Source organism: Pelobates fuscus, chromosome 9, assembly GCF_036172605.1.
Source record: "Pelobates fuscus isolate aPelFus1 chromosome 9, aPelFus1.pri, whole genome shotgun sequence".
Classification (NCBI taxonomy): domain Eukaryota; kingdom Metazoa; phylum Chordata; class Amphibia; order Anura; family Pelobatidae; genus Pelobates; species Pelobates fuscus.
In genome coordinates, this window is record NC_086325.1 from 87,268,400 (window position 1) to 87,294,763 (window position 26,364).

The 26,364-nt window shown below is 40.3% G+C and overlaps 2 protein-coding genes and 1 pseudogene across 5 annotated transcripts in view; 1 reads left to right on the forward strand and 2 right to left on the reverse strand.

Moving 5' to 3' along the window:
• PAK3 (p21 (RAC1) activated kinase 3) overlaps window positions 1-5,027 on the forward strand; it is a 215,845-nt gene extending 210,818 nt beyond the window's left edge. For both annotated transcript variants that reach the window (XM_063432150.1, XM_063432152.1), the window contains one exon: window positions 93-5,027. In XM_063432150.1, the coding sequence (XP_063288220.1) occupies window positions 93-182 (90 nt within the window). In that variant the 3' untranslated portion in view covers window positions 183-5,027. The remainder of the gene's footprint in view (window positions 1-92) is intronic.
• A 914-nt stretch (window positions 5,028-5,941) lies between these two features.
• Window positions 5,942-8,904, reverse strand: LOC134573659 (annexin A1-like; annotated as a pseudogene).
• An 8,574-nt stretch (window positions 8,905-17,478) lies between these two features.
• The window catches only part of CAPN6 (calpain 6), a 161,346-nt gene continuing 152,460 nt past the window's right edge, over window positions 17,479-26,364 (reverse strand). For all 3 annotated transcript variants that reach the window (XM_063432154.1, XM_063432153.1, XM_063432155.1), the window contains one exon: window positions 17,479-17,684. In XM_063432154.1, the coding sequence (XP_063288224.1) occupies window positions 17,502-17,684 (183 nt within the window). In that variant the 3' untranslated portion in view covers window positions 17,479-17,501. The remainder of the gene's footprint in view (window positions 17,685-26,364) is intronic.

Here is a 26,364-nt window from a genome sequence, read left to right on the forward strand (position 1 = left end):
TTATGTGCGTGCCTGCGTGCGTGTGTGTCCATTAATATATGTGTGTATAACAGAGAAATAATAAGGCTTTATTTTATTTATTTATTTTGCAGCATCCATTTTTAAAACTAGCCAAGCCACTCTCCAGCCTGACTCCACTGATCATAGCAGCAAAGGAAGCCATTAAGAACAGCAGCCGTTAGTTGTGATCATCATGAGTTGTAGCCTGCACAGGAAAGCATTGAACTCTGCAAAATATCTTGAAAACCTCATTCCCTCACACAGCAGGATTAGTGAGCTGATTAACAGGAGAGTCCACATCTACTGTCGTAGAGCGACACAGCCCCAACACAAAGCACCTACTTGTGTCTTCTTCCTGCCCTCTTGGATTCTTTATTTTCATTTTTTTGTAACCAGAACGGGTCTGCAAATCTCCGCTCAGCGCATTTGAAACTGGTACTGCACTCCCACACCCTAATCCTGTGCAAAAACTTTCTTTAAATTGGGTGTTCTTTCATAAACAAACGGTTCATTTTCTGGTATTGTTGTTTGCTTTCTACTAAAGGATTTAAAAAAAAAGAAAAAAACACAAAAAACTGGAACATAAGGTACTTCTGCATTTCCAAATATGCAGCAACTCTAACAGGTCCACATTGGTCTGATTAGAATTTCAACACAGCTGCTCTGATACTGTCCCCAGTCTGAGGACTTGGCTTCAGCACAGGGTCTGTTTACATTACTAATGGCAAAATCTGCATGTTAAAGTAACCATTGCTCAGTGAGAAGTTACAATGAATTCATTGGGATGTAACACAGCCATAAACAGATCTGGTCACACAGAAACAAGCATAGAGAATCTTTCTCTGCCAAAGGAACAGTGTTTTGTTAATCCTGGCAGTGATGAGTTTAATCGCTTATATTCATAGCACAAATACTCCTTCTATATCAATGGGAATTTTTTTGGGGGGGAGTGGGAGGGGAATTGTCAAGGATACGTTGAAATTTGCAGCTGTTAATATGTTCAGAAAAAGTCTATTCACAACCATTGTCCCGTCTGAGGTGAATAGGTGAGCACTGATGCTTGTTACAAAAAAACAGAACCACAATAAAATCCGTATCATACAAGTTGCTAAAGAATAGATTATGTTTACGGTAACCGTACACAATGCACTTTTCTATAACTGTCTTCATTTTGACATTTTCACTCTGGTCAGTTCACCTCAGAAGGAACGTTGGTCTATGTAATGGCAATGCCCTCCTTTTAAAAGATAAAAAAATTAGGTTCATGGGTATTACCTCACCCTTTTTCACCCTTACCGAGATAGAGAATAATGTCACATACAGGATAAAAAAAATAGTCACATTTGATTTGTGGCATATGCGTAAACATATGTTACTGGCAACATAAGTTACTTTTATGAAGTTAATTCAGAAGATTTTGATTTAATAAAAAAAAAAAAAACTAGGGAGGTGAGAACTCTCAATCATGAAACTATTAGTTTTTTTAACACTTGTTATAAATGTACTATTGGCAAATTAATACAAAAAATAGAAATAAAAAAATACAAAATAGAGATCAGATAAATATAAAATGATTTTCATTCTTTAAGTGTTTGTGTACAACTTAGTTTGTGTCTACATTAACCCCTACATATATAAGATTATCACTATTTCGTTACTCTAAAATTTTAATCTATTACTTTGTCAAAAGCCTTCTTACACATTGAGATTGACTCAGTTGTTACATAGAATTCCGTGATCCCATAAAAGGTCTTGCAAATGCTGTTTTAATGACATAATTCAATGTTTTTCAACACTGTTTTGGCCAAAGATTTCTGCAGTACATTATGGTCTGTCTAAAAGGCAAATTTAAAAATAAATCAAATTTAAACCCAGTATAAAAATAACTGGAGTACTTAAAATATTGCTGATCAGAAATGGAAAATTTTTCAAGCATTTAAGTTGATGAATAACACAATAGGTCCTATTCATCATGGCAACTGGGCCATTTTTTTTTTTTTTTTTACATCCTGTCCTTCTCCCAAAATAATGCTGCTCAAACGGCTGCTTAGTACACCCACATCTTACAGACCAGAAAAGACTTTCAATAGTTTGACTCAGTCATGTTTGAATTCAATCAGAGAGTGATTAGAGAAACCATGGCTTACTGTCAACAAAGCTAACATTCTCTTCTGTACCATATACGTTTCCACATATGGCATAATATGGTCACAACACAATGAATAGCAAGTTTCATGAATTATACTATATCTTGTACACTAAAGCCATAGCTAGCACCATTCATTTAGTAAGAAATATAATATTTTGTTACTTGACATGGACAACCTGCAACCCTACATCTTAATTTATCCTTAGCCTGCTTTAACTGATGATACTTTTTCCTAGCCGTCTGATGAAAGGCCACAGTTTAACCACACCTGTTCAATACTCTTGATAGGGTGACCTTCTCTTTATTTGCCTAGGTCTTTGACGGTTTTTAACACTCTGAAGAAAAATTGTCTGAAAAATGTCCTATCCATCCTTTATTGCCTTTGTACTTTGTTGTACCTAAGTTACTCTGTCCTTCTGTCTGAAGTGATATGCATCAGAGTCACCCAATATCTGCATGTACACAAGTACTATACATGATGATCGGTTTTAATACCTTCTCTACATCCTCAAGTTACATGAATTTTATATCCATTTTCCTTTTTTCTTTTTTTAATTGTTTATTGTCTAATGAAGTACTTCCTACTAGTAACTGAACCTGCAATTATTGATTGAATGTGTATTGTCTCATCTTAAAACCTTGAATATCTCTGAAATAACGTATAGGTATAAGTCTGAACAGGGTATTCCAAATTTCATGATTTTTTTTTGGTTTTTTTTAAAATGGAAATATGTAAATTGGGGTACAAACAGATTGCTTAAAATGGGATTGTCCAACAAGAGTTTTAACAGCCACAAAAATGTTCTGTGCATTTCCAGAATGGATTTATTATGGACTGGCCTGCCACCATTTTCGTTTTGACAGTATACAGAACTACCAATGGAACAATTTTCAATTACAGTCACAAATTCCTAGCTCCATATTTATATTTAATCATTTGGATTGGTCAGTGTGTGTCCCTCCATACTTGTTGATGTATTTCAGGTTATTTTTGAACCTGTCATTGTTTGTGATTGTAGTAAATTTGTGCTAATGTGTGTTGGATATGGACGGGGTATTGTATGTTGGATATCTCAGTGTGTTGTATGGTTTGTAAGGCTGCACAATGTACGTTGGCTTACTTAGTATGTGCCAATCATCTGTTAAGAACATTATATTTGTTTACCAATATGTTTCCTTTGGACTGCAATGTGGCAGCATGCTGGTGGCCCACTCATTGCCCAGTTGTGATGTTTACCACTCATAATAACTGGTGTATTAGTGGAAGAACAGATTTCTTGTTTATGACCTTTTTCTCATTGGATAATAACCTCCAAACCTCTATTTTTATGATGACGCTAGGTTTGGACTAGAATATGTTATTAGTGGTTGTTTATTTATTTTGAAGAGAAATGTACTTTTCTTGAAATTCTGTTAATCTTATACATCTTCTTGTGTATTAAATTATTGCTGCCAGTAGCTATATGGCCCTGGGAGAGCTTTTTCTAGATCTGATGTTCCAGTCTTCATCATAAAACTATTGGGGTTTGGGTGTGTTGTTGCCAGGCATGACACCATTGTTGCAGTGCTATTAAAATAATGGGAGTCTTACTTCATTTACAGGGTTTTTAATTGTAAACGTATGTTCCCTGCTGTTAATGGAGCCTTCATTACTATGTGTATCCCCAAGAAAATGTGTGACATGGTTCATGTTATTTTAAAATCTCAGTGTGGGTGCTGCTTGACAGCCATTTATCTTCCCTTATGCCTCAGAACCCCACGGCTTTAATAGGAATCCACGACTATACGCAAGACAGATCAACAAGGATAGTCCAATGGGTATATTTAAAGTTCTGTTATATCCAGTAATGAGGGCAACATTATTTTGTTTACCCTAGAAAGCCCTTAAAATTCTTAAAAATACTTATTGTAATATATGCCTTTTTACCCAGCACCTGTGGAAATACATATTGATCCCATAAAATAAATGATCCTAGTTAATGTTTTAACTGACTGGTACTGTACGTTCACAATGATATATAGTAAAATTATAATAATGATACATTGCACTTGTACTTTCTCTGATATCCTGTGTGGGCTTAAACTGATTCTCTTAACTTTAAAAATAAAAATAAAAAATCAGATTAAGTAAATATGCAACAACTCAGCAAAATAATATTGAGCCAAATCAAATCTCTTCACTTCTCAAAACATAGCTGTTTTCACTGATGCACCTTGGCATTTGATTTTTTTTTTTAAATTTTACAGAAACAAATATTTAACATTTGATATAAGCTGATTTGACGGTACAGCCACTCTGCAAAATACTCTTCTGTGAAATGATAAGACATTAAAGAAAACGAGGAAAGAAATAACTTTTCATGTTATGTACTAAAATCAAGTAACATTCAGTCATTCCATTAAAACATTGCTTATATGTGTAGGTGGCCATTTTGTCTCCCTAATGAAATCAAAGCATTTCTACAGGGATGTCTAGTATAACAGTACACATCATAACAAAATGGTTGTCAATAAAAAATTGTGTCACAGGGTAATACTCCTGATTTTTATTGAGTCTTCAGAACTGTTGCAGGAAGAAATTAGAAATCTTTTGGAAACATTTCTATTCCCTGCAAAATTAAAAAAAAAAACAACATTTCAAGGTAAAATCTGGTGTTATAAATATGACATATTCCCATTGTCTTTCTGAACTGTAACACATTTGCTGTACATTCCTCTTTTTTTAAGGTGTGTTATCTGTAAATTAAAGACAAATGTGTAGTGATATCATTCTGTAACTTTTAAGGAAAAAAATGTTTTTTTTACTTTGAATTAAGTTATTTATGTTGGGGATGTGCTGAGAAAGCAGATTTTTTTTCTGGATACCTCGGTAACTAGCCTCTCTCTTCTCTCTCTCTCTCTCTCTCTCTCTCTATTTTTTTTTTTTAAAGCAAAATACTTTACATTTTATTTTGGGAAAGTTTAAGTTAATTTAAATTGTGGTTGAAGCAATAGGTCATTGAAATATGGATTGTGCATGACTGTGTCTTGAGTGTAAAAAATATTGCAGTTTGAAACTTGGACCTGCAGTATTGTGAATAAAACTTAGAAATTCCTTTGTTTGTGGTCTGATTTTAATAATTCCACTAAACTTGTCTATGAAGGGACAGATAATCAAGACAGCCAGTAGGCATGTAGAACATGGTGAGCTCAGTGGGCAATACTGCTCCTATCATACATCTCCAATGGTGTTATATACAAAATAAAACATATGGGTTTTATTCTTAATCCACATGCCTAGATTGGCATCTTTTTCCATAAAAGAAGCTGATAAATATACACATGTAAAACAAAGGATTTTAGCAATGTACTAGTAAGATAAATCACAATTAGAAAAAATCCATGTAGCTCATAATGGTAATTTTGTTTTTGGTTTCCTAATCACATGCTATTAGCCATCTTTGAAAACGCTAAAAAAATTTAATGGTGCATGTATGATAAACCAGAAACCTCACATGATTTAAAAGTATGTACAAAACAGTGTAAGGATTACTCCAAGCACCATGACAGTATGTGCAGCATCATGGGGTCTCATCAGAAAATGATGAGTTGCGGCCTGTCTGTCGAATCTGTGCAACTGTTATTGCCCGGAATTGAATGAATTGCGTTAGCTGAGGCTTTTGTGTCTGCAGAAGCTGGGAGTGCGACACTGGATCACAAGGGAGCGTTGAAGCCCGGGTAAAGACAAGTTTGGAAATACACATTTTTTAAAAATTTGTTTTTCATTTTTATCAATCATACAAAATCGTTTTTGAACTTTGAATACATACAACGAAAGTGGCTACATAGTATATGCACTGCACACAGTAATTCTGTTATTTTGAATATTTTCACTGACCAAACATGAAGGAATATTAAGTTGGTTAACTGTGCTTGCACAAATTATGGCTTAGTTATCTGATCCACACAATGCCAGCAGAATGGTTTCATAGTCTCCTTTTACTTTTTAACCCAAAATAGCCTGACACAGAGATTTTCCGTAGAGACGAGCATAATGCGCTTTAATTTCTTTTAGGTCAATTTCAGATTGAGAAACATGGAGTCTAATTAGGGCCTTGTATCGTGTTCCAGATCCCTTCATTGCCAGGTAGAATTTTTCAGCAAAATAAGCAGGTATACGCCCAACACATTTAGAAATAGACATGAGATAGTTTTCGATATCTCCTTTCAACTCCAGATCAATAGTTTTGTTTACATCATTCTTGCTGTATTTTAAATATCTTTGGAATACTTCTAGAAGATGTGGTAAGCTCCTTGAAGTTAGAATAATAATTAATTATTTTGAGACATCTGTTCATTTTCTCTTCTCTCCAGCTTCATACAAAGCCCTTGCATCATTGTCGGCTTGCTCGTCATTAACCGTATTTGCTTTACTGCGTTCGCTCTTTATGAGTGCAAGAAGAGCATTTTGGAAGTCTCCAGGGGTGTCTGATGCAACATCTTTTGCTAGATCCTTCTTGAATTCTTCTTTGTAAACATTGTTAATTTCTCGGATCTCCCGATTACTCCTTGATACCAGAATTTCTATTAAACAGTCCTCATCTGTCCCAAAACCCTTGGTTGCACCCTTCAACTCATGAGCATCAAAATGAGCTGGGGTCTTCATCATACCGAGCACAACTTCTTCCAGATGGCTCTTAAGGGCTTTCTTTAAAGCTTCCTCTAGAGGCTTTCCAGTTGCTTGTTGATCGGCAGCTTTCGGCAGCTGATGCTCTCCATTTGTTCTTTTAGTTAAGATATCTATGATTGGTCCCTCATCAACACCATAGCTTTGGTGGCTTTTTCTAGTTCTGCTGTATCTGCTGCTTGAGTAAATTTAGGATCTGTCTTTACCTGACCGCCAGCTTCCTGGGCGGTACATGGAGGATGTCCTCCTTGTTCAGTGAAGTTGGCTTATTTAGGAAGAGACACTTGTGTTATCTGGACTGGAAACTGAAATGAATTGCATTGTCTGAGGCTTTTGTGGCTCTGCAGAAGCTGGGAGTGCGACACTGGATCACTGGGCAGCGTTGAAGCCCGGGTAAAGACATATTTGGAAATCCACATTTTAATGCATAAAATGTTGAAGCCCTGACAAGATAATGTGAATAGAATCAGCAGCTTAGGTTTTGTTTAGGTGCAATAATAGAGGCATAGGTCAAAGAATCACCCAGCAAGCATTATAATTTGTGACATATGGCTGTGGAAGATGAATTTTATATGTTATAACTTCTCAACCTGTGTTATATGTGCAACAAAGGATATTTCTGACAAGGCAAGAAGGTAATACACGATCTATCGCTTTTAGAAACGGAGTGGAAGAAAAATATTTGCTGCTATTATTATCTTAAAACCAAACAAACAATTCTGTTTGTTGTATGTCGATAATTCCTAAATCTTCTTCAAGCTAAATGCTAAATAAATGTTACCTTTATCCACAAAATCAGTCTTGAAATCATATTAAAGGACTATGCTAAGCACTAAAGCCACGTTTGCTTAATGAAGCAGTTTTAGTGCATAGATCGTGCTCCTGTAGTCTCACTGCTTAATTCTATGCCATTTCGGAGCTAAATCCCTTTGTTTATCCAGCCCTAGTCACACCTCCCGTGGCTTAGACTTACACAGCCAACATGAAAAAAAAAAAAGTTTAATTTTCAAGCAGAATTTACAAAAGTGTGTTTAAATTTGGGAGCGTATAGTGTCTCCATGCATCTTTATGGGGCGTGTTCAGTGTCTCCACGCAGAGTGTGTGCATATATTTTCACAAAAAAGGGTTTGGGGGTGGTTGCAGATTGAGATACCCTAAAAAAAATAAAAATATACTTTTCCACGCCAGGTGCCATGTAACCTAGGTACACCTGTGCGTGCAGAATTTATTTGTTATTAACACTATTATGAAAACTCTTTTTGTGTTTTTTTTCCAAGCTCTAATGGTGTGATTATTATAATATTTCAAAGCACTTGTATTGTTTTTATAGTAAAATATATTATTCTGTTAAAACCGTAACTTATAATAAACATTTCCATATGGTATTATGGTACCAGTGTCAATATAGCTGAAAAAGTGTGTTATTGTCTCTTTAAAGGCAAAGCTCTTGAAAATAAGTAATAATTTCAACAGAGCTATAACCATATACAAAAATAGAAATAAACCATATAGAGATGTCATATGTCCATGGATTATCATTAATATTTCACAGCAAAAAACAATTTATATAAGGGGGGTATTTGAGAAGTGAAGAAGTTCCTACCCGAACAAGCTTACAATATACATCGATTTGAGGTAGGTATATATATATATATATATATATATATATACACACAGATATAATTAGGTATCTTACTGTCAGACCTTCCGGCATTCGCTAACCGTGGACTTCCGGGTAGACGGAGCGCGGCCACTCCCCCTCCTCTGACGTGGTCGCTCCCAGGATACATAGGGAGACTGCGTCAACACCACAGTGCTGGATAAACTTGAAAGCTCCCGCGAACTTCAAAATCTGAATTACCTATTACCTCTACTGTGTATCGGACCCGGACTGTTTAATCGTTTGCCCTCCTTCTCCTCTCCTACGACCTCGGAACTGTTTTTGGATATTCTCTTGCCTGCTGTAACTCGATCCACCCTGGGAATCTATCTCACCAATTTTGGACTATCACTCCTACAAAAGCTAAGTAAAACAAATTGGCTCAAGCTGGATAATACCTATCTTACTTCTCTGCTTGCTCACTATCATCTCCACCTAAACTAATAACTTTGTTCCAACAATTACTAATCAATCAACTGCCATTTATTATTTCTATTTGGGAACTCCTCTCTGGTTGGACTAATTCTGCCTTATCCTAAACCCACTGCAACTCTGCTGCTACTTATTTCCTGCAAGGAATTAAAGAGACAGTTCAAATTGATTATTTCTTTATTTAAAGCAATAAAACATTCTCAGTTTAAATTATCTGCAGTTGTGTTCCATCTTGTCAATAATTGAGCGTTACAGATTTATCCAGCCATCTAATGGATCCAGCAGATCTCACTTCTGAAATCACAAGATTGAATCAAAGAGTGGATACGCTTACTCAAGGCATGCAAGATCTACAGATTACCAATGAACGAATCCTTACTTATGTAAGGGACTTGCAAACACATACTCCTCATACAGTTACACACTCGGCTAGTGACCCTGCTGTCTCCAACCCCGAAAAGTTTTCTGGAGACAGGTCCCAATACCGAGAATTTATCAATTCCTGCAAATTGTTGATTGCCTTAAAACCTAGATCATATCCCACCGAAAGATCTAAGGTTTGTTCTGTTATTTCATTTTTAAGAGGTGAACCCATGGCCTGGGCTCATTCCTTTCTGGAGAATGATGACCCCATATTGGATTCTCTGGATGAATTCTTTGAAGCCATGTCTCTTCTTTACGAGGACCCTAATAAACAAGCGACTGCAGATCTAACCATTAGAACACTGCAGCAAAGAAACAGGCCTGTCGAAGATTACATTGCTGAATTCAAACGATGGGCACCAGAAACTCAGTGGAATGACATAACCCTACGTAACCAGTTCCGTATTGGGTTATCTGAAGCTGTCAAGGATGAACTCTCCAGAACTGAACTACCTACTACACTGAATACTCTGATCCAACTGTCAATCAGCATTGACAGACGACTTAGGGAAAGAAAAGCTGAGAAATCACTCACTAGCTCCCTATGGAAAAAACCCTTCACTTCTTCAAGGGCACCTGAGAAACCTATAACTCCCACAGAACCTATGGACATAGGGGTTTTGAGAAGTCCTCTTACTCCAGAAGAGAGAACCAGAAGAAGACAAATGAACCTCTGCATGTACTGTGCCTCACAAGAACATGTGGTCCCAGAATGTCCTCTATTGAAACGTCCCAGAGGCGGTAAGCATGGTTCCACCACGACTGTAATGAGTGTACTTCCTTCTAAACCAACCTCTCATTTCTCCTCTGTTTCTCTCATATTACAGTGGGACAAAGAAAGAATTACGACTGAGGCCATTATTGATTCCGGTGCTAATGGGGTGTTCCTGGACTCATCCTTTGTTACAAAAAATAAAATTCCTTGTGTTCAAAAACGTAATTCCGTCTCTGTCCGAGTTATTGATGGCTCCTTAATATCCTCGGGGCCCATTCGCTTTGAAACTGTTCCTTTAAGAACCACTACTAATTATATCCATTCTGAGTTTCTTGTTTTTGTTGTTATAAATTCTCCTCTTTATCCAATTATATTAGGAATCGACTGGTTACGGACTCACAACCCCCATATTACATGGGCTCCTTTCTCTCTCACCTTTAACTCTGCATATTGTAAGGGAACATGTCTCCAACACATCCCCATTTTACAAATTACTGAAGAATCCACTATACCTGACATCTATTCTGAGTTCGCCGATGTATTCAGTAAAAAGGAAGCGGAGACACTTCCTCCTCATCGACCCTATGATTGTCCTATTGACCTTGTTCCTGGTGCTCCTATCCCTTTTGGACACATTTATCCTCTCTCTGAATCAGAGTTAAAAACCCTCAAGGAATACCTGGATGAAAACCTCCGTAAGGGGTTCATTAGACCTTCCTGTTCACCAGCCGCTTCCAGCATGTTTTTTGTGAGAAACAAGGACCAGACTATACGCCCCATCATCGATTACAGGTCTTTAAATAAAATAACTATCAAGAATCGTTACCCTCTTCCCCTGATCAATGAACTGATCGAAAGATTAAGAACAGCTACCATCTACACTAAACTTGACCTTCGTGGGGCATATAACCTTGTTAGAATCAAGGCCAATGATGAATGGAAAACGGCGTTCAGGACCCGATATGGCCTTTACGAGTATCTTGTCATGCCCTTCGGGCTCTGTAACGCCCCTGCAACCTTTCAGCATTTCATAAACGATATCTTCAGAGATCTCCTGGATGTTTGTGTCATCATTTACTTAGATGATATTCTCATCTACTCCAACAACCTTGAGGAACACAGGAAACACGTGAGATGGGTATTATCCAGATTAAGAACACACAAATTATACGCAAAACCAGAAAAATGTATTTTTGAAGTCAATGAAATCACCTTTTTGGGATACGTTATCTCCCCTCATTCAATAAGCATGGATACCTCCAAAATAGATTGTATTGTCAATTGGTCTACTCCTACTAATACTAAGGACTTACAACGTTTTTTGGGATTCGCCAACTTCTACAGGAAGTTCATTAAAAATTACTCCAATGTTGCTCATCCACTTAACCTGCTCAATAGCAGTAAACGTTCCTTTGCTTGGAACGAAAAAGCTCAAGCAGCCTTTGATGAATTAAAACGGAGATTTACAAGTGCCCCCATTCTCCAACTCCCGAATCCTGCTTTTCTCTACGTCATGGAAACAGATGCTTCTGACACAGCTATCGGGGCTGTCCTTTCTCAACACCAAACGCCTCAAGATCCTCTCCATCCAGTAGCTTTTTTCTCACGATCTATGTCTCCTGCTGAACGAAATTATCCTATAGGAGAAAAGGAATTATTAAGTATTAAAGCAGCATTCGAAAACTGGAGACACATACTTGAAGACACACACACTCCTGTAATTGTTTATACTGACCACAGGAACCTTGAATATCTTCATTCTAACAAAACTCTCTCTGCCAGACAAGTAAGATGGAATCTTTTCTTTGCCCGGTTCAATTTTCAAATTATCTACAGACCTGGATCCAGAAACAAAAAGGCAGATGCCCTGTCCAGAATTCACCAAGATCTTCCTGTAAATGGAACTCCCCCACCTAAAATCATAGGTATCATTTCGTCATTAATAGATGATATTAAACAGCTTAAGGAAGAAGATCTTGAGCTTCCCAAACAAAACAAGCTATCAAAAAAGGATGGTATCTACTACTTCAAGAACAGGTTATATATTCCTCCCTTATTTAGGAATAAAATACTCTCCTTGATTCACGATTCCCCTTTGGCTGGTCATCCTGGTACAAGGAAAACACTGGAGCTGTCTAAAAGATATTACTGGTGGCCTCGCCAGGACAAAACCATAGAATCTTATGTCAAAACCTGTCCAACCTGTCTGAGATCAAAATCTGACCATCATCCACTATTCGGTCAATTATTAAGCCTACCTATCCCTGAAAGACCTTGGCAGTCTATTTCAATGGACTTTTTGGTTGAACTCCCTCCTTCGCAACATCATAACACCATTCTAGTAGTGGTAGACCGTTTCACCAAAATGTCCCATTTTATTCCATTGAGAAAATTACCCTCTTCATCTGAACTTGCCAAAATATTCATCGACAATATAGTGAAACTCCATGGACTTCCTGAGGAAATCATTTCAGACAGGGGAACACAGTTCACCTCCAAATTCTGGAATGAGATGTGTTCCTCCCTCAGTATTCAACGTAAATTATCTTCGGCCTATCATCCCCAAACCAACGGACAAACAGAGAGAGTTAACCAATGCGTTGAACAATACTTACGGTGTTACTGCTCTCACTTACAAGATGATTGGATCACATGGTTACCAATGGCTGAGTTCTCGTACAACAACTCTGTACACGCTAGTAGCAAAATGACTCCATTCTTTTCAAATTTTGGGTTCCATCCCTCTTCATTTCCTGATCAAGGGCTTCCTTCTTCTAATCCCTACGTCTCCAACCATAACGCTTTCATGTCTGCCCTCTTCCTCAAGCTACGAGATAACCTTAAAAATGCATCATGTGCTCAGAAAAAGTTTTTCGATACTGGTAGACGACCTCCCCCTACTTACAACGTTGGGGATCTCGTATGGCTCTCTTCAAAGAACATTGTCACCAACCGTCCCTCAAAAAAACTGAGTTCTCTCTTTCTTGGCCCTTTTCGTATTTTGTCGATTATCAACGAAAACGTGGTCAGATTGAAACTTCCGCCTACCATGAAACTTCATCCAGTCTTCCATGTGTCCTTGCTTAAACCACACCACTCCGACCCCTTCCTGAGGGATGTTCTTACCACTCCTGATCCCATTCTGGTACAGGGAGAAGAAGAATACGAGGTCCAGAGGATCCTGGATTCACGAATCCATCGTGGTTCCTTACAGTATCTTATTCGGTGGAAGGGCTACGGAGTTGACGAAGATTCATGGGTGTCGTCCTCCGCGGTACATGCTCGTCGACTTATCAACGCGTTCCATGCTCGCTACCCGTCCAGACCTCGTTGACTGCATCCGGTGGCTGCTTCTTATGGGGGGGGTTCTGTCAGACCTTCCGGCATTCGCTAACCGTGGACTTCCGGGTAGACGGAGCGCGGCCACTCCCCCTCCTCTGACGTGGTCGCTCCCAGGATACATAGGGAGACCGCGTCAACACCACAGTGCTGGATAAACTTGAAAGCTCCCGCGAACTTCAAAATCTGAATTACCTATTACCTCTACTGTGTATCGGACCCGGACTGTTTAATCGTTTGCCCTCCTTCTCCTCTCCTACGACCTCGGAACTGTTTTTGGATATTCTCTTGCCTGCTGTAACTCGATCCACCCTGGGAATCTATCTCACCAATTTTGGACTATCACTCCTACAAAAGCTAAGTAAAACAAATTGGCTCAAGCTGGATAATACCTATCTTACTTCTCTGCTTGCTCACTATCATCTCCACCTAAACTAATAACTTTGTTCCAACAATTACTAATCAATCAACTGCCATTTATTATTTCTATTTGGGAACTCCTCTCTGGTTGGACTAATTCTGCCTTATCCTAAACCCACTGCAACTCTGCTGCTACTTATTTCCTGCAAGGAATTAAAGAGACAGTTCAAATTGATTATTTCTTTATTTAAAGCAATAAAACATTCTCAGTTTAAATTATCTGCAGTTGTGTTCCATCTTGTCAATAATTGAGCGTTACAGATTTATCCAGCCATCTAATGGATCCAGCAGATCTCACTTCTGAAATCACAAGATTGAATCAAAGAGTGGATACGCTTACTCAAGGCATGCAAGATCTACAGATTACCAATGAACGAATCCTTACTTATGTAAGGGACTTGCAAACACATACTCCTCATACAGTTACACACTCGGCTAGTGACCCTGCTGTCTCCAACCCCGAAAAGTTTTCTGGAGACAGGTCCCAATACCGAGAATTTATCAATTCCTGCAAATTGTTGATTGCCTTAAAACCTAGATCATATCCCACCGAAAGATCTAAGGTTTGTTCTGTTATTTCATTTTTAAGAGGTGAACCCATGGCCTGGGCTCATTCCTTTCTGGAGAATGATGACCCCATATTGGATTCTCTGGATGAATTATTTGAAGCCATGTCTCTTCTTTACGAGGACCCTAATAAACAAGCGACTGCAGATCTAACCATTAGAACACTGCAGCAAAGAAACAGGCCTGTCGAAGATTACATTGCTGAATTCAAACCCTGGGAATCTATCTCACCAATTTTGGACTATCACTCCTACAAAAGCTAAGTAAAACAAATTGGCTCAAGCTGGATAATACCTATCTTACTTCTCTGCTTGCTCACTATCATCTCCACCTAAACTAATAACTTTGTTCCAACAATTACTAATCAATCAACTGCCATTTATTATTTCTATTTGGGAACTCCTCTCTGGTTGGACTAATTCTGCCTTATCCTAAACCCACTGCAACTCTGCTGCTACTTATTTCCTGCAAGGAATTAAAGAGACAGTTCAAATTGATTATTTCTTTATTTAAAGCAATAAAACATTCTCAGTTTAAATTATCTGCAGTTGTGTTCCATCTTGTCAATAATTGAGCGTTACACTTACACAGGTACGCTTATTAGTAAGGTGGTCTTTTGGGATTTAAATATGCGTGTCTCAATTCTAATGCAATAACATGACCACTGTACTGACCAATCACACATAGAAATCAGTTGCGTAAAGGAACACTTCAAGATCCATAACCACTAAAGTATGGTGTGAATATGGTGCCAGAGAATCTGGTGCCAGGAGTGCCCTACTGTCCCCCAAGGTATCTTAGTAGGACTTTAGAACTTTGAACATCTATAGGTTAACGTCTGTGATTAGCTAATCTCTCGTGTTTGCTCCAATGGAATGTTGAACTTGTTTCTATTGTACATAGTCTTTGTTTACATCCTTTTTCCACTTGTTCATGAGTATGATACAGGAAAAGTGTCTTCCTACTTAAAGACTGCAATCAAAGCCATTTTATAGTACTGCACTTATTGTATGAGAAAACATTTGACAGTAAGTGATAAAATATTTATTTAAAAAGTGACTAGTGCTTTACATGGTGCATAAAGTGCTCTATGGAAGAACATTTCAAGCACCATAACTATTACAGCCCGCTGTAGTGATTATGGTGCTATGTGTACCATCGTGCCACCCCATGGTAAAATGTAAAAAAAAAATTGCATAGTATAAGCTGCAATCTCATGGTCACCCACATCCCATCCGATCTTCTATAAGTGAAGGTAGTTATCTCTGTGGACTAAAGAACGACCAATGCAGGATCACACTCTCAGCCAATGTATGGTCCTGCTTTAGTCTAGCAAGCAGTCTGGCTTCTTCGACTGGAGAAGACTAGATGTGGTAGATTTAGGTGGTTGGTATCCCAACAGGACCAAAGTAAGTTGCTAAGCCATAGTAAAATGATTCAACATATGACTAGGTGATGAATCCAGGACACTCCTGGCAGCATAACCTCTACAGCAGGATAGCTTGGGGTGCTTGTGTTCCTTTAAATCTATAATCACAGATGACTTGCTAGTATTTTATTAAAAAAAAATTGCCTTAAATTACAGATTTAAGTAGACAATTCATCTGAAAAGGAAGTTGGAGAGAACGGGAAGAAACTGTGTCCTACTCTCGTTATTATCATAAGTTCTCTGGTGTTTTTAGAATCCATGTAAAATTCCAATTCAATCACTAGAAAATGGAAGCCATTTAATACAAGCTTACTGAAGCAATTACAGCAAAATATGATACACAAGTGTTTCACACCTTCAATCTACTATTGAGTAGGCTTGATGGCATACATCATCTGTTAAGTTGCTAATTTTTGTAGTTTTGTAAATTATGTTTTGGAATAAGAGTGCAGGAGTCATTTGAGAGCAACTCTTTCAAAAGACTGAATGGGTTAATTAAATATGAGTGCAATAATTAATAATACAAATAATTTAACCTCAAGCTGCTAGAAAAATCAGACCCTTTTTATTGTGATGGTTCCATTTTACCTCATCCCAGTACATGCTATCAAGCATTTCAGGGTTAACACACGTGTTTTATTTGTCGGTGTCCATGCTCCCAAATTGCACTTATGTGAATACTGGAGGTCGTTTCCCCATGATGCTGTATGCAGAGAAGCATGCATGGGACTTAACTCATCATTATCAAATGCCAGGCTGTGCCAACGCCATTTTGTTTTTGATATAAAGTGTTTTGTAATGTTATTTTTAGAAATGAATAATTACATTCACTTATCTTAACATCATTAAACAAAATGTTTTTTTTTTCTTTAAGAAAATATGTAACCTGATATTAGTTGCAATATAACTTGGGGACACTCAGTTTCCAAATTTTAATACACAGTAAATGATTAATCTGGGGTCTACAATAGACCATGGTACCAAAAACCTCTTGTTATGTAAATGTGCATAGTGGTTTGGGATAGTGCAAAGTAACTTTTTTTTAAATTTGTACTATGTATCTGGGCTTAAGAACACTATAGCCATTGCTATCGCCCAAGATTAGTGGGAGTTTGAGTCCAGGGTTTAATTTTGTGTGTTTGTACTTACTGGAGTAGACCATGCCTCATGGTAAATCTATTATTTCACATAACCATTGGAAGATGGGGCATGTAAGATAAGCACTGACATACTGAATAATCGTTTTTTTTTCTCTTGGGAAAATAAACTGAATTCTGAGATTTATCAGGCAGTGCTTTATGCTTTAACGCTGGTTGGTTGAACAACTGACAGATACTACAGGGACCACAGTATCAGATCATAGGATAATAAACAATTAAATGTAGCATACACAGTTTTTTTGATCAGCTCTGGTTTCTAAACATAAAACCGCAATGTTTCATGACAAAGATTAAAATAAACATGAAGCATGAAGGTTATTTCGTACTGTAAAAATATGTCAATGAATGTTAATTAACAGCATTATTGTTCCATATTTAAAACACAATTGCATATGCCACTATGGATAATAGCTGCTATGCGCACCACCTACGTATATAACTCTCTAGGGCTTGTGCATGCAGCACAGCTCACGTCATCCGTACAGAGATCCTAGACGTTTCTTTGCTCCCAGCTGTCTGTGTCTGGAGAACCCTCACACATTTACAGTTCAAGTAGGTCATTGGACGAGACAACCTTGAGATTGATTTGACCTGGCATCTTCTTTGCTTCCTGGCCATCTTTTCCATGCAGCTGGAGACTCAGCTCTTCTTTTGGGTCATTTGGTGACGTAGCCAGAAGCACTTGGCCAAGAAATTGGTCACACATGATATGGCTCTCCCAGACCTAAGCATCAAAGAGGATAAAACATTATTTTACTGTGCTGCAGACAGTCTTCACAAGTGCGTCATTCTTGTTCTGAAAGCATGAACCATGGAATACTTTATGAAAAAAATATATGTACGAAGGAAATAAAATTTAAAATGTAAGCCATAACACATTATTTTGTTAAAACTTTAGATTCAGAGCGGTATAGAATAAGTAAATCAATACATATTAAAAGGACATGCTATGCACCAAAACCACTCTAACTTAAAGGAAAACTCCAATTCAAAAAAACAAACAAAAAAACCCCAATGAAGTAGATATACCACGTTTGCAAATGTAATGTTTGCAATAGCAGAAGATCTTGTACCTGCAGATTCTGCAAGCCCTCACATTCTTCCGCCAAACAGATTTTCTGTGCTTCTCAATGATACGTTATATACAAAAGTGCAAAAACAAGTACAGGGTGCGCAATTAAAAACACCACCACACGTATGCTGGAGAGGGTGCGGGGTAAAAGGGACATATATCCACATGTGGTGGGAATGCCCCCTGATCGCAAGATTTTGGCAACAGATTAGAGATCTACTAGCCCAAGTCCTGAACAGGGCTCCCCCCCTAGACCCATGGGTATACCTACTTAGCAGAACGATAGATGGGTGGACTAGACACGAACAAGCACTTATTCACAAGATAACTTTGGCAGCCAGGAGAGCAGTGGCGGCGGATTGGCTTAAACAATCCACGCCACCGATTAACGGAGTCATTAATAGGATTAGGGAAGTATACTTGATGGACGATCTGACAGCAAGAGTTCGAGGCACGCAAAAACGCTTCCAGAAAGTATGGGCACCTTGGGAGGATTGCCCCCTGCGCTGATTGGCTTAGCTGACATAGGGACGGTATGATAAGTAGGCAATGGGACATTGCTCCTCGCCTCCCCCCCCCCTTTCCCCACTCTATTCCTCCATCTCTGTCTTTCTTTTCTATCTATAATTTTCTCGTTCATACCCTTAAAAACTAAAGTTGACAGACAGTAGCTGGACATACAGAGGATTACTGACAGGCATACAATATTGCTAGAAGAAGTAAACGGTGGTTCCTAGGCGACCACTACACGCAGGTTTCTAAGACACAACCCCTTAAAACTAAAGATGACAGCCAGTAGCTGGACATACCGAGATATTCTGACGGGCATTCAATATTGCAATACTGCACCCTGTATGCTGTATATATGTTAATGGAGATGCATTATGTGATGTCCTCGAGGCATGCGCAATGTTCCCTGCTGACAAAATCGACTTATTGCACCATGTATGCTGTTCTCTATGTCAATGGATGTGCATTATGTGATGTTCCCGATGTAGGTGCAGTATTCCCTGTCAACAAAACCTAAATACTGCACCGTGGAAGATGTATACATGTCAATGGTTGTGCGTTATGCGATGTTTTCGATGTATGTGCATTATTTCCCGTCAACAAAACCGAATTACTGCACCACATATGCTGTATTTATGTCAATGGATGTGCATTCTGTGCTGTTCTCGATGTCTGTGCATTATTTTCTGTCAACACAAATAAAAAATTAAAAAAAAACAAAAAAACACCACCACACAATGTGATATATTTATATCAAGGAGGACATTACAATTTGTCTCTGGTTATCTGTCAAATATAAAACTGTACATTGTGTGTGTAATACTATATATATATACAGATATTTAAGTACACAGAGGTAATGGGTCACTCACTCTTCCCAGAGCCACGTATAGCTGGCTCTGGCTGTGATGGCTTATCAGCAGATAAAGTTGCTGGAATGAATCCTGAAGGTCTTTCTCAAATGGATTTACTTCAATAAAGTGCAGAAAACAGAATCTAGCAGCAGACAAATAATTAAACATGACCAAAGTAAAAGCGTTTCGAACCATGTAGGTCTTCCTCGGGTGCATAGTTCCTTATTCCCCATGTTTGTTGTGCATGTGCTCACGTGTCCTTGTTGTCTCCAATATGTGGGCAAGACTTCTAGATGCCTGAAAACAAGGATACATGAGCATATTTACAAAATAAAGAGACATTTTTCATTATTTGTCTGCTGCTATATCCTGTTTTCTGCACGTTATTAACGTAAATCCATTTGAGAAAAACCTTCAAAATTCCAGAATATTTGTGTGTTGGTGTTTTTAATTGCACACCCTGTACGTTGTACTTGTTTTTGCACTTTATGTAGTGTCTTCTAGGGTTGCTGCATCTCTCACAATTCAATAGCGCCAATACACCCATATCAAATTGTTTTTAACTTTTGCTGTTTGTATATACAAAAGTGCTGACTTCTATGGAAATTAGCACTTTTCTAAAATAAAAGAGAACACACTCATCGCACATAACAAGCTGAAGTGCTTTATGTCTTTGGAGTGTTCCTTTAACATAATGATTTTGTCCCTGCAGGCTCAGCAGTGTAAACAACACTGTATTTTCTGATAAAAGGCAGTAGTTACATACATTGCCACCTCTAGCAGCAGTCACTCTGTTCAGCATCTCCATGTTCGGCAAAGAAGACACCAAATATTCCCCAAATAGGAGGTACCTCTGTGAGGAGATGCTGACTGGTGCATCACAGTGATTGTAATGTATTCACACTACCTCTCCAATGCTTCACTATGAGGAAGCATTGGATTGGCTGAGATCTTCAGTTGATGATCTCAGCCAGCAGAGGAGTGGCAGCTGTGACGTGAGCAGTATGCAAGTGGAAAAAACATAAATACAAATACACATTTGTATTCCTGAAGCTAGAGTGTTTAAATAACATCGTCTCATCATGTAAATTTATAATAAGATAAGTTAGTTACTGTAATTTTAGTATCATCTGAATAGGTAGTTAGACAGGGAATGAATCGGGCTTTCTATTTTAGTGCAGAACTTTTGACTTTGGTTTTATTTATTTTGTATTTTTATTTTTATTTTTACTTTCACATCTTTTTATATTCTGGATATTGGTCATTTTGGTGTTCCTGATTCCAGGGATCCCGAGATTGGATTTATTGATGTGCCTGTTTTCCACTTCATTTTTGTAAGTGTGTTTGTATATTAAAGTGTTCACTTTTATCAAGATACTCTGCACTATTATTTTTATATTTTCTCTCCTTTATATCTGCCATGATGCTCCACAAGTCCTGAGGTTTATGATAACGCCTACAATCAATTTTGGTTTGTGAGTGTGACAATTTAGCATTTACTCACCATTTTAAATTGCTATAGCATTATTGCACTATGTTTTTCTGTTGTTATTGTATTGTAGATTTTCTATTTTCCAGGGAATGAATTGGCCACAGGTGGGGGCAGGTGGTGGACAATGATCTATCTTACCTCTATTACTTATTTTAATGTACCCACCCAATGCCCACAGGTGGGACATGGAGATGGACAATTTTTCCCATCTGTTATTTCACAGTCCCCACCCCAATGCGATGCAATCTTTTTGGCTATTTTGTCCACTTGCTCTTTCTGGCTCACTCAGTGTTCTATATTGCTATTGAGATCTATATTGAGAGCTTTATATTTTAAAATACAAGACCATTTCCCTTGTGTATGCTTTACTTACAAGCTTGAATTTTTTGTCCCCTCCTTTATCTCCAAGCAGGCATCTGAGCTAGGGAAAACGCTGGAGAAGGATGTCATTTTCTCTTATACAGACACTATCACAATCTGTGCTATTATAATAGAGAACCAATATCTTTATAGTTTATCTTTCAGTGGGCATAATTTTCAATATCTACAGAAATGCCTAATTAATTTGCTTATTTGGCTGTGAACTGAGTGGAAGATGCACAGATATGTGTTGGGACTTTCTCTTGCTTGAAATTATAGGCACCAGCACAGTTAGAATGACTTGGCATTTTAAATGTGTCAAGCCATCCTGATTCATAGTGGGGATTAAGAAACCCCATTGCTATTCTCTTTTTTAATGAAAGTAGTAGATACATTCTACCATCTCATGCTACAGGATGGTGTCTCACAGGCTTCAGGGGGTATTCTTTAACATATTTTATTTCCCTTACACCACAGCAGAGGCAGAACTGCTCTCCATTGAAACAGTAAAATGATTAATGATGATACCCAGATCTACTTTTTCTCCTTTGATCTTTCTCCTAGTTTTCTGTACAATGTCGCTGATTGGGTAGCTCCATTAATCCTAAAACTCAACCTCTCCAGACTGAACTCCTTGTCTTTCTTCCCTCTAAGGCTACATTTGTCCATTTTTCCTTCAGGTCTACAGAGCTGTCATAATCTCTAGCCCGGAGGCACGTTGTCTTGGTGTGCTCTTTGACTTCGCCCTTTCCTTCATGCCTTACTTCAAATCAATCACCAAATCCTGTGGCTCTAACCTTAAAACATTTGTCACGTTTGCTCCTTTCTCACTCAGGACGTCATGAAAATGCTTGTCCATGCTTTTTTTGTTTCCAACCTTGATTATTGTAACCATGAAGAGCGCCCAGATTGCCCCTCTACAGTCTGTAATGAATGCCTGTGCCAAACTCTACTTTATGTCCTGCAAATCTCAAACCTCACCCATCTATCTCAGAACTGGCTTCCTGTTTCATTTAGGATTCAGGAACGTCCTTACTTCACCAGCAACCTGTTACTGGTCCGTTCTAGTATCTGCACCCACGACTTTCACCGACAAGACTTCTCCATTACTGCCCCATCCTTATGGAATGCCCTCCTGTTCCTCATTTCACTATCCCTATTATTGCAGTCTTTTAAAAAAAAAAAATCCTTAATAATACCCTTTTTTGGGTTGCTGCCCTTCATTCTGTTATTTAGCACTGACTCTTCCCCCCTTGTTCCACACTGCCGCTTGCCTGCCTCCTCTCCCCCGGCATTCATTGGCAGAGCAGGCACCTGCAATCAGGCTGAGCAGGTGCCTGCTCTACCATACCGATTAAAGGCCACCTCCTGGGCCACCTGTGACAAGGCTCCTTCGGGCACCCCCATTTTCAGGTGCCTGGAGAATCGGCCCGGTGCTGAAGGGGGGCGGCTATAGAGCTGCTCGCTCTGCACTGCGGCTCAGGACAGGGGAGCCCACCAGGAAATATCCCGGTGGGCGCCCCCAGCAGGGCCCCCTGACTGTACCCCTTCTTCCCAATCACCTATCCTCAGAGATATCCAAATCATTTTATTCTCTCACGTCCATCTGCATATTTAGCCCTCATGCTTTTAGATTGTAAACTCATTTGGGCAGGGACCTCTACACCCACTGTTCTCATATGGCAAAAGTGTTTTGCTAGAATTAATAATTTGTCTTGGTTTATCATTTGCAGCGCTGCGGAATATGTTGGCACTATATAAATCATTATAATTTAATTTATAATTAATTTTGTTAAGAAGTGTTTATTTGTGTCACAGATTATTTCTTGTTTGCACAGGAACCATGAAATGTATTCCAAAAATGATGGCTATTTTCTGAGGATATCTCATAATTCCTAAAAGTAGATCACAATTCGAGTTGCTAGTTCTCTGATTTTCTATATAACTTTGTTTCACACAAAGTGTGTTTAAAACTGTTGAAAATGCTCCCTTACAAAATTGAATAACTTTTCACTGGTGCCTGTTTTCCTCACAATACTTTCTAGTAAATTGTAAGAAGTGTCTAGAATTTTATAACATGACAGGAGGCTTCCTATTTTGCATAAACTCTCTTTACTAAACTCCACAGCAGTAAAGAAAACGTAAAGAGCAACAAGTAAATCACTGAGCAGCATAGTATATAAGTGTCATGCTGCCTGTACAACTTCCTCTTTCTTTACTGCCCCTGCCGTGGGGTAGAGAAAGGCCTATGGGGCGCCCAAGACAACCTGCTGGATTCCGTAGGCCCCCTGGCTCGCATTATGTATCTGGCGGACGATGCCTACACCAAAGCCGACTCCTTCTCCTCTGAGGACATCAGGGAATGGGCACATGATGTTCGTGAATGGGCACAACGGTGTTTTTGTTTCATCGGAAACACTAACGTTACGCTCTGTTCAGAGAGGCGAAAAGCAGCGTTGTACCGTATTAACGGCAAATTGGCAGACCTTGGCACAAAGGAGATTGGTCCCCAGGCACAAGGGAAACTATTTGGCGAACCGTTCCTCAAGGAACTTAATAAACACGTAAACGTGTTCACCTCACTTAATAAGGCGCAGTCCTCAATGCGCAGAGTTTTCAGAAGCAACCCTGCCAGAGGGGTTTTTGGGAGGGCTGGCCGGCAACGGGGCCGTGCCGCCAGCCGATTTTGGCCTTTAGGCCCCCGCACCCAACCAACACCATTTTTTCCAACAAGAGACTACCGACAGCAACCCTTTTCCAGAGGCTCGGATAGAGGTCGTGGATCCCGCGGACGCGGGTGTTCCTGCTTTGCTGCAGGTAAGGACCCATATTCCTCCACTGTTACCATGTACCCGTACTGCGGGCCGTATTTCCCTTTCTTTCCAGAATTGGGCCGCCCTATGCTCAGACACATGGATCCTACAAACTGTACAGGGATATATCATAGACCTAGTGGTGACCCCCTTTCAGGTTCAGCCCCCTCGCCCCATCCACATGTCATCCTCCACGGACGCCCTTGGCAATTCACTTGCCTCCCTTTCGGGCTCAGCTCAGCCCCATGGTGCTTCACCAAACTCTTAAAACCAGTGGTGGCCCACCTAAGATCCAGGGGCGTTCGATGCATCATCTACTTAGACGATCTTCTCCTCTTCTGCTCCGACGAACACAGGCTACGCCAACACACTCACCTGGCAGTGTCCCTACTGGAATCTTTGGGTTTCGTGGTAAACCAACAGAAATCGGAGCTGAACCCTGGCCAGACGATATAATTCCTCGGCTTCGAGATCGACTCGACGACTTGCACTCTGAGACTACCAGCCTCAAAGATCACAGCCATTCGCAAGGAGATTCGCAGGGTTCTCCAACTCGACTCCATTCCACTACGCAACCTGGCCAGGATTGTAGGACTCCTATCCGCTTCCATTCAGGCCATATTTCCGGGTCCCCTCCACTACAGGGCCATGCAACGTCTCAAGGCGAAGTACCTACGCCACAGGCCTACTTACGACCAACCCGTCCCGGTGACGACGGAGGTTCGCGAGGAACTATCATGGTGGCTGGACAGCATGCAAGCCTGGAACGGCAAGGCCATATTCGGAGACACCCCAGACTTCGTATTGGAATCAGACGCCAGCCTGTGGGGATGGGGTGCCACCAACGGAACCATCTCCACGGAATAAACATGGGCGGCGCAGGAGCTCTCCATGCACATCAATTGCCTCGAACTCCTTGCAGGATCCTTCGCGATCCGCAGCTTGGCCCGGGAAAGATCCAACTGCTGCCTCCTCCTGCGCATGGACAATGTATCCGCAGTCCAGTACATCAACCGTCTGGGAGGCGCTCGCTCACGCCTGCTGTCGGATATCACGAGGGACATCTTCGACTATTGCCTCCCTCGCAACATCACGCTGCAGGCGGAATACTTACCGGGAGAGATCAATCTCACAGCCGACTGGTTCTCTCGCCACTGGAGAGACGTCAGCGACTGGAAGCTAAACACAAGAATCTTCAGGGCCCTGGCAGCCCGGAGGGGTCCCTTTCACCTGGATCTTTTCGCTTCTCGCAACAATCACCAGACCTCGGAGTTCTTCAGCTGGCTCCCGGACCCGGAGAGCAAGGCGACAGACGCTTTTCTCCAACAATGGCCGACGACAGGAGCCTACGCCTTTCCCCCATTCTCCATGATTGCGAGAACACTACACCAAATGCGGACACAACAGATCAAACTGGTTGTCGTAACACCCTTGTGGCAGAGCCAACCATGGTTCCCGGACCTCCTGGCCTCCTCCTACAGGGACCCTCTCCTCCTACCATCCTTCCCGGACCTACTCACGGATCCCAAAGGGTATCTCCACCCACTCCTCCTGGAAGACCGGCTACCCCTGGTGGCTTGGTCTCTATCCGGGGTTCCTGGCGAGTCAGCGGACTATCGCAGGCTGCTAGGGACCTCTTATGGGACTCATGGGCCCCGGGAACTAGACGCTGTTACCTTTCAGCTTGGGCCTCCTGGGCCTACTTGGTGCATGGAACAGGACTCCGATCCATTTACAGCACCTATTCCCATGATTCTTAATTTTCTTTCCTCCTTGTTCTTAGCTGGCCGCTCTTACCGTTCGGTCAATGTCGTTCGTTCCGCGATTTCGGCGGCTCACACGCCCGTCGGGGATCTCCCGGTCGGCAAATACCCTCTGGTCTGCCGCCTACTCCGCGGTATGCGACTCCGCCGCCCCCCAAATACCCTCACCTATGGGATGTGGGACTGGTTCTCCGCTTTTTCAGGGATTGGCTTCCGAATGACCGCCTCTCCCTACGCCAACTATCCGCTAAGTGCACTTTCCTCCTTTGTCTAGTATCCTTCCGACGTTCGGGGCTTCGACGTGGACGCTTTCGAGGTGGCCCCTGAAGGGGTCACGTTCCACATTTCCCGTCGCACTAAGTCGGGTTCGACTTCGGTCTTTTACCCCTTCTTTCACGATGACCCGCAGCTCTGTGTCGTGTCCACCCTCCGCAGGTATGTTTCGGTTACCTCCTCACTCCGGTCCTCTTCGTCGGCCAACTCCTAGTCTCCTACGTACACCCTCACGCCCCAGTCTCGGTCACCACACTGGACCGATGG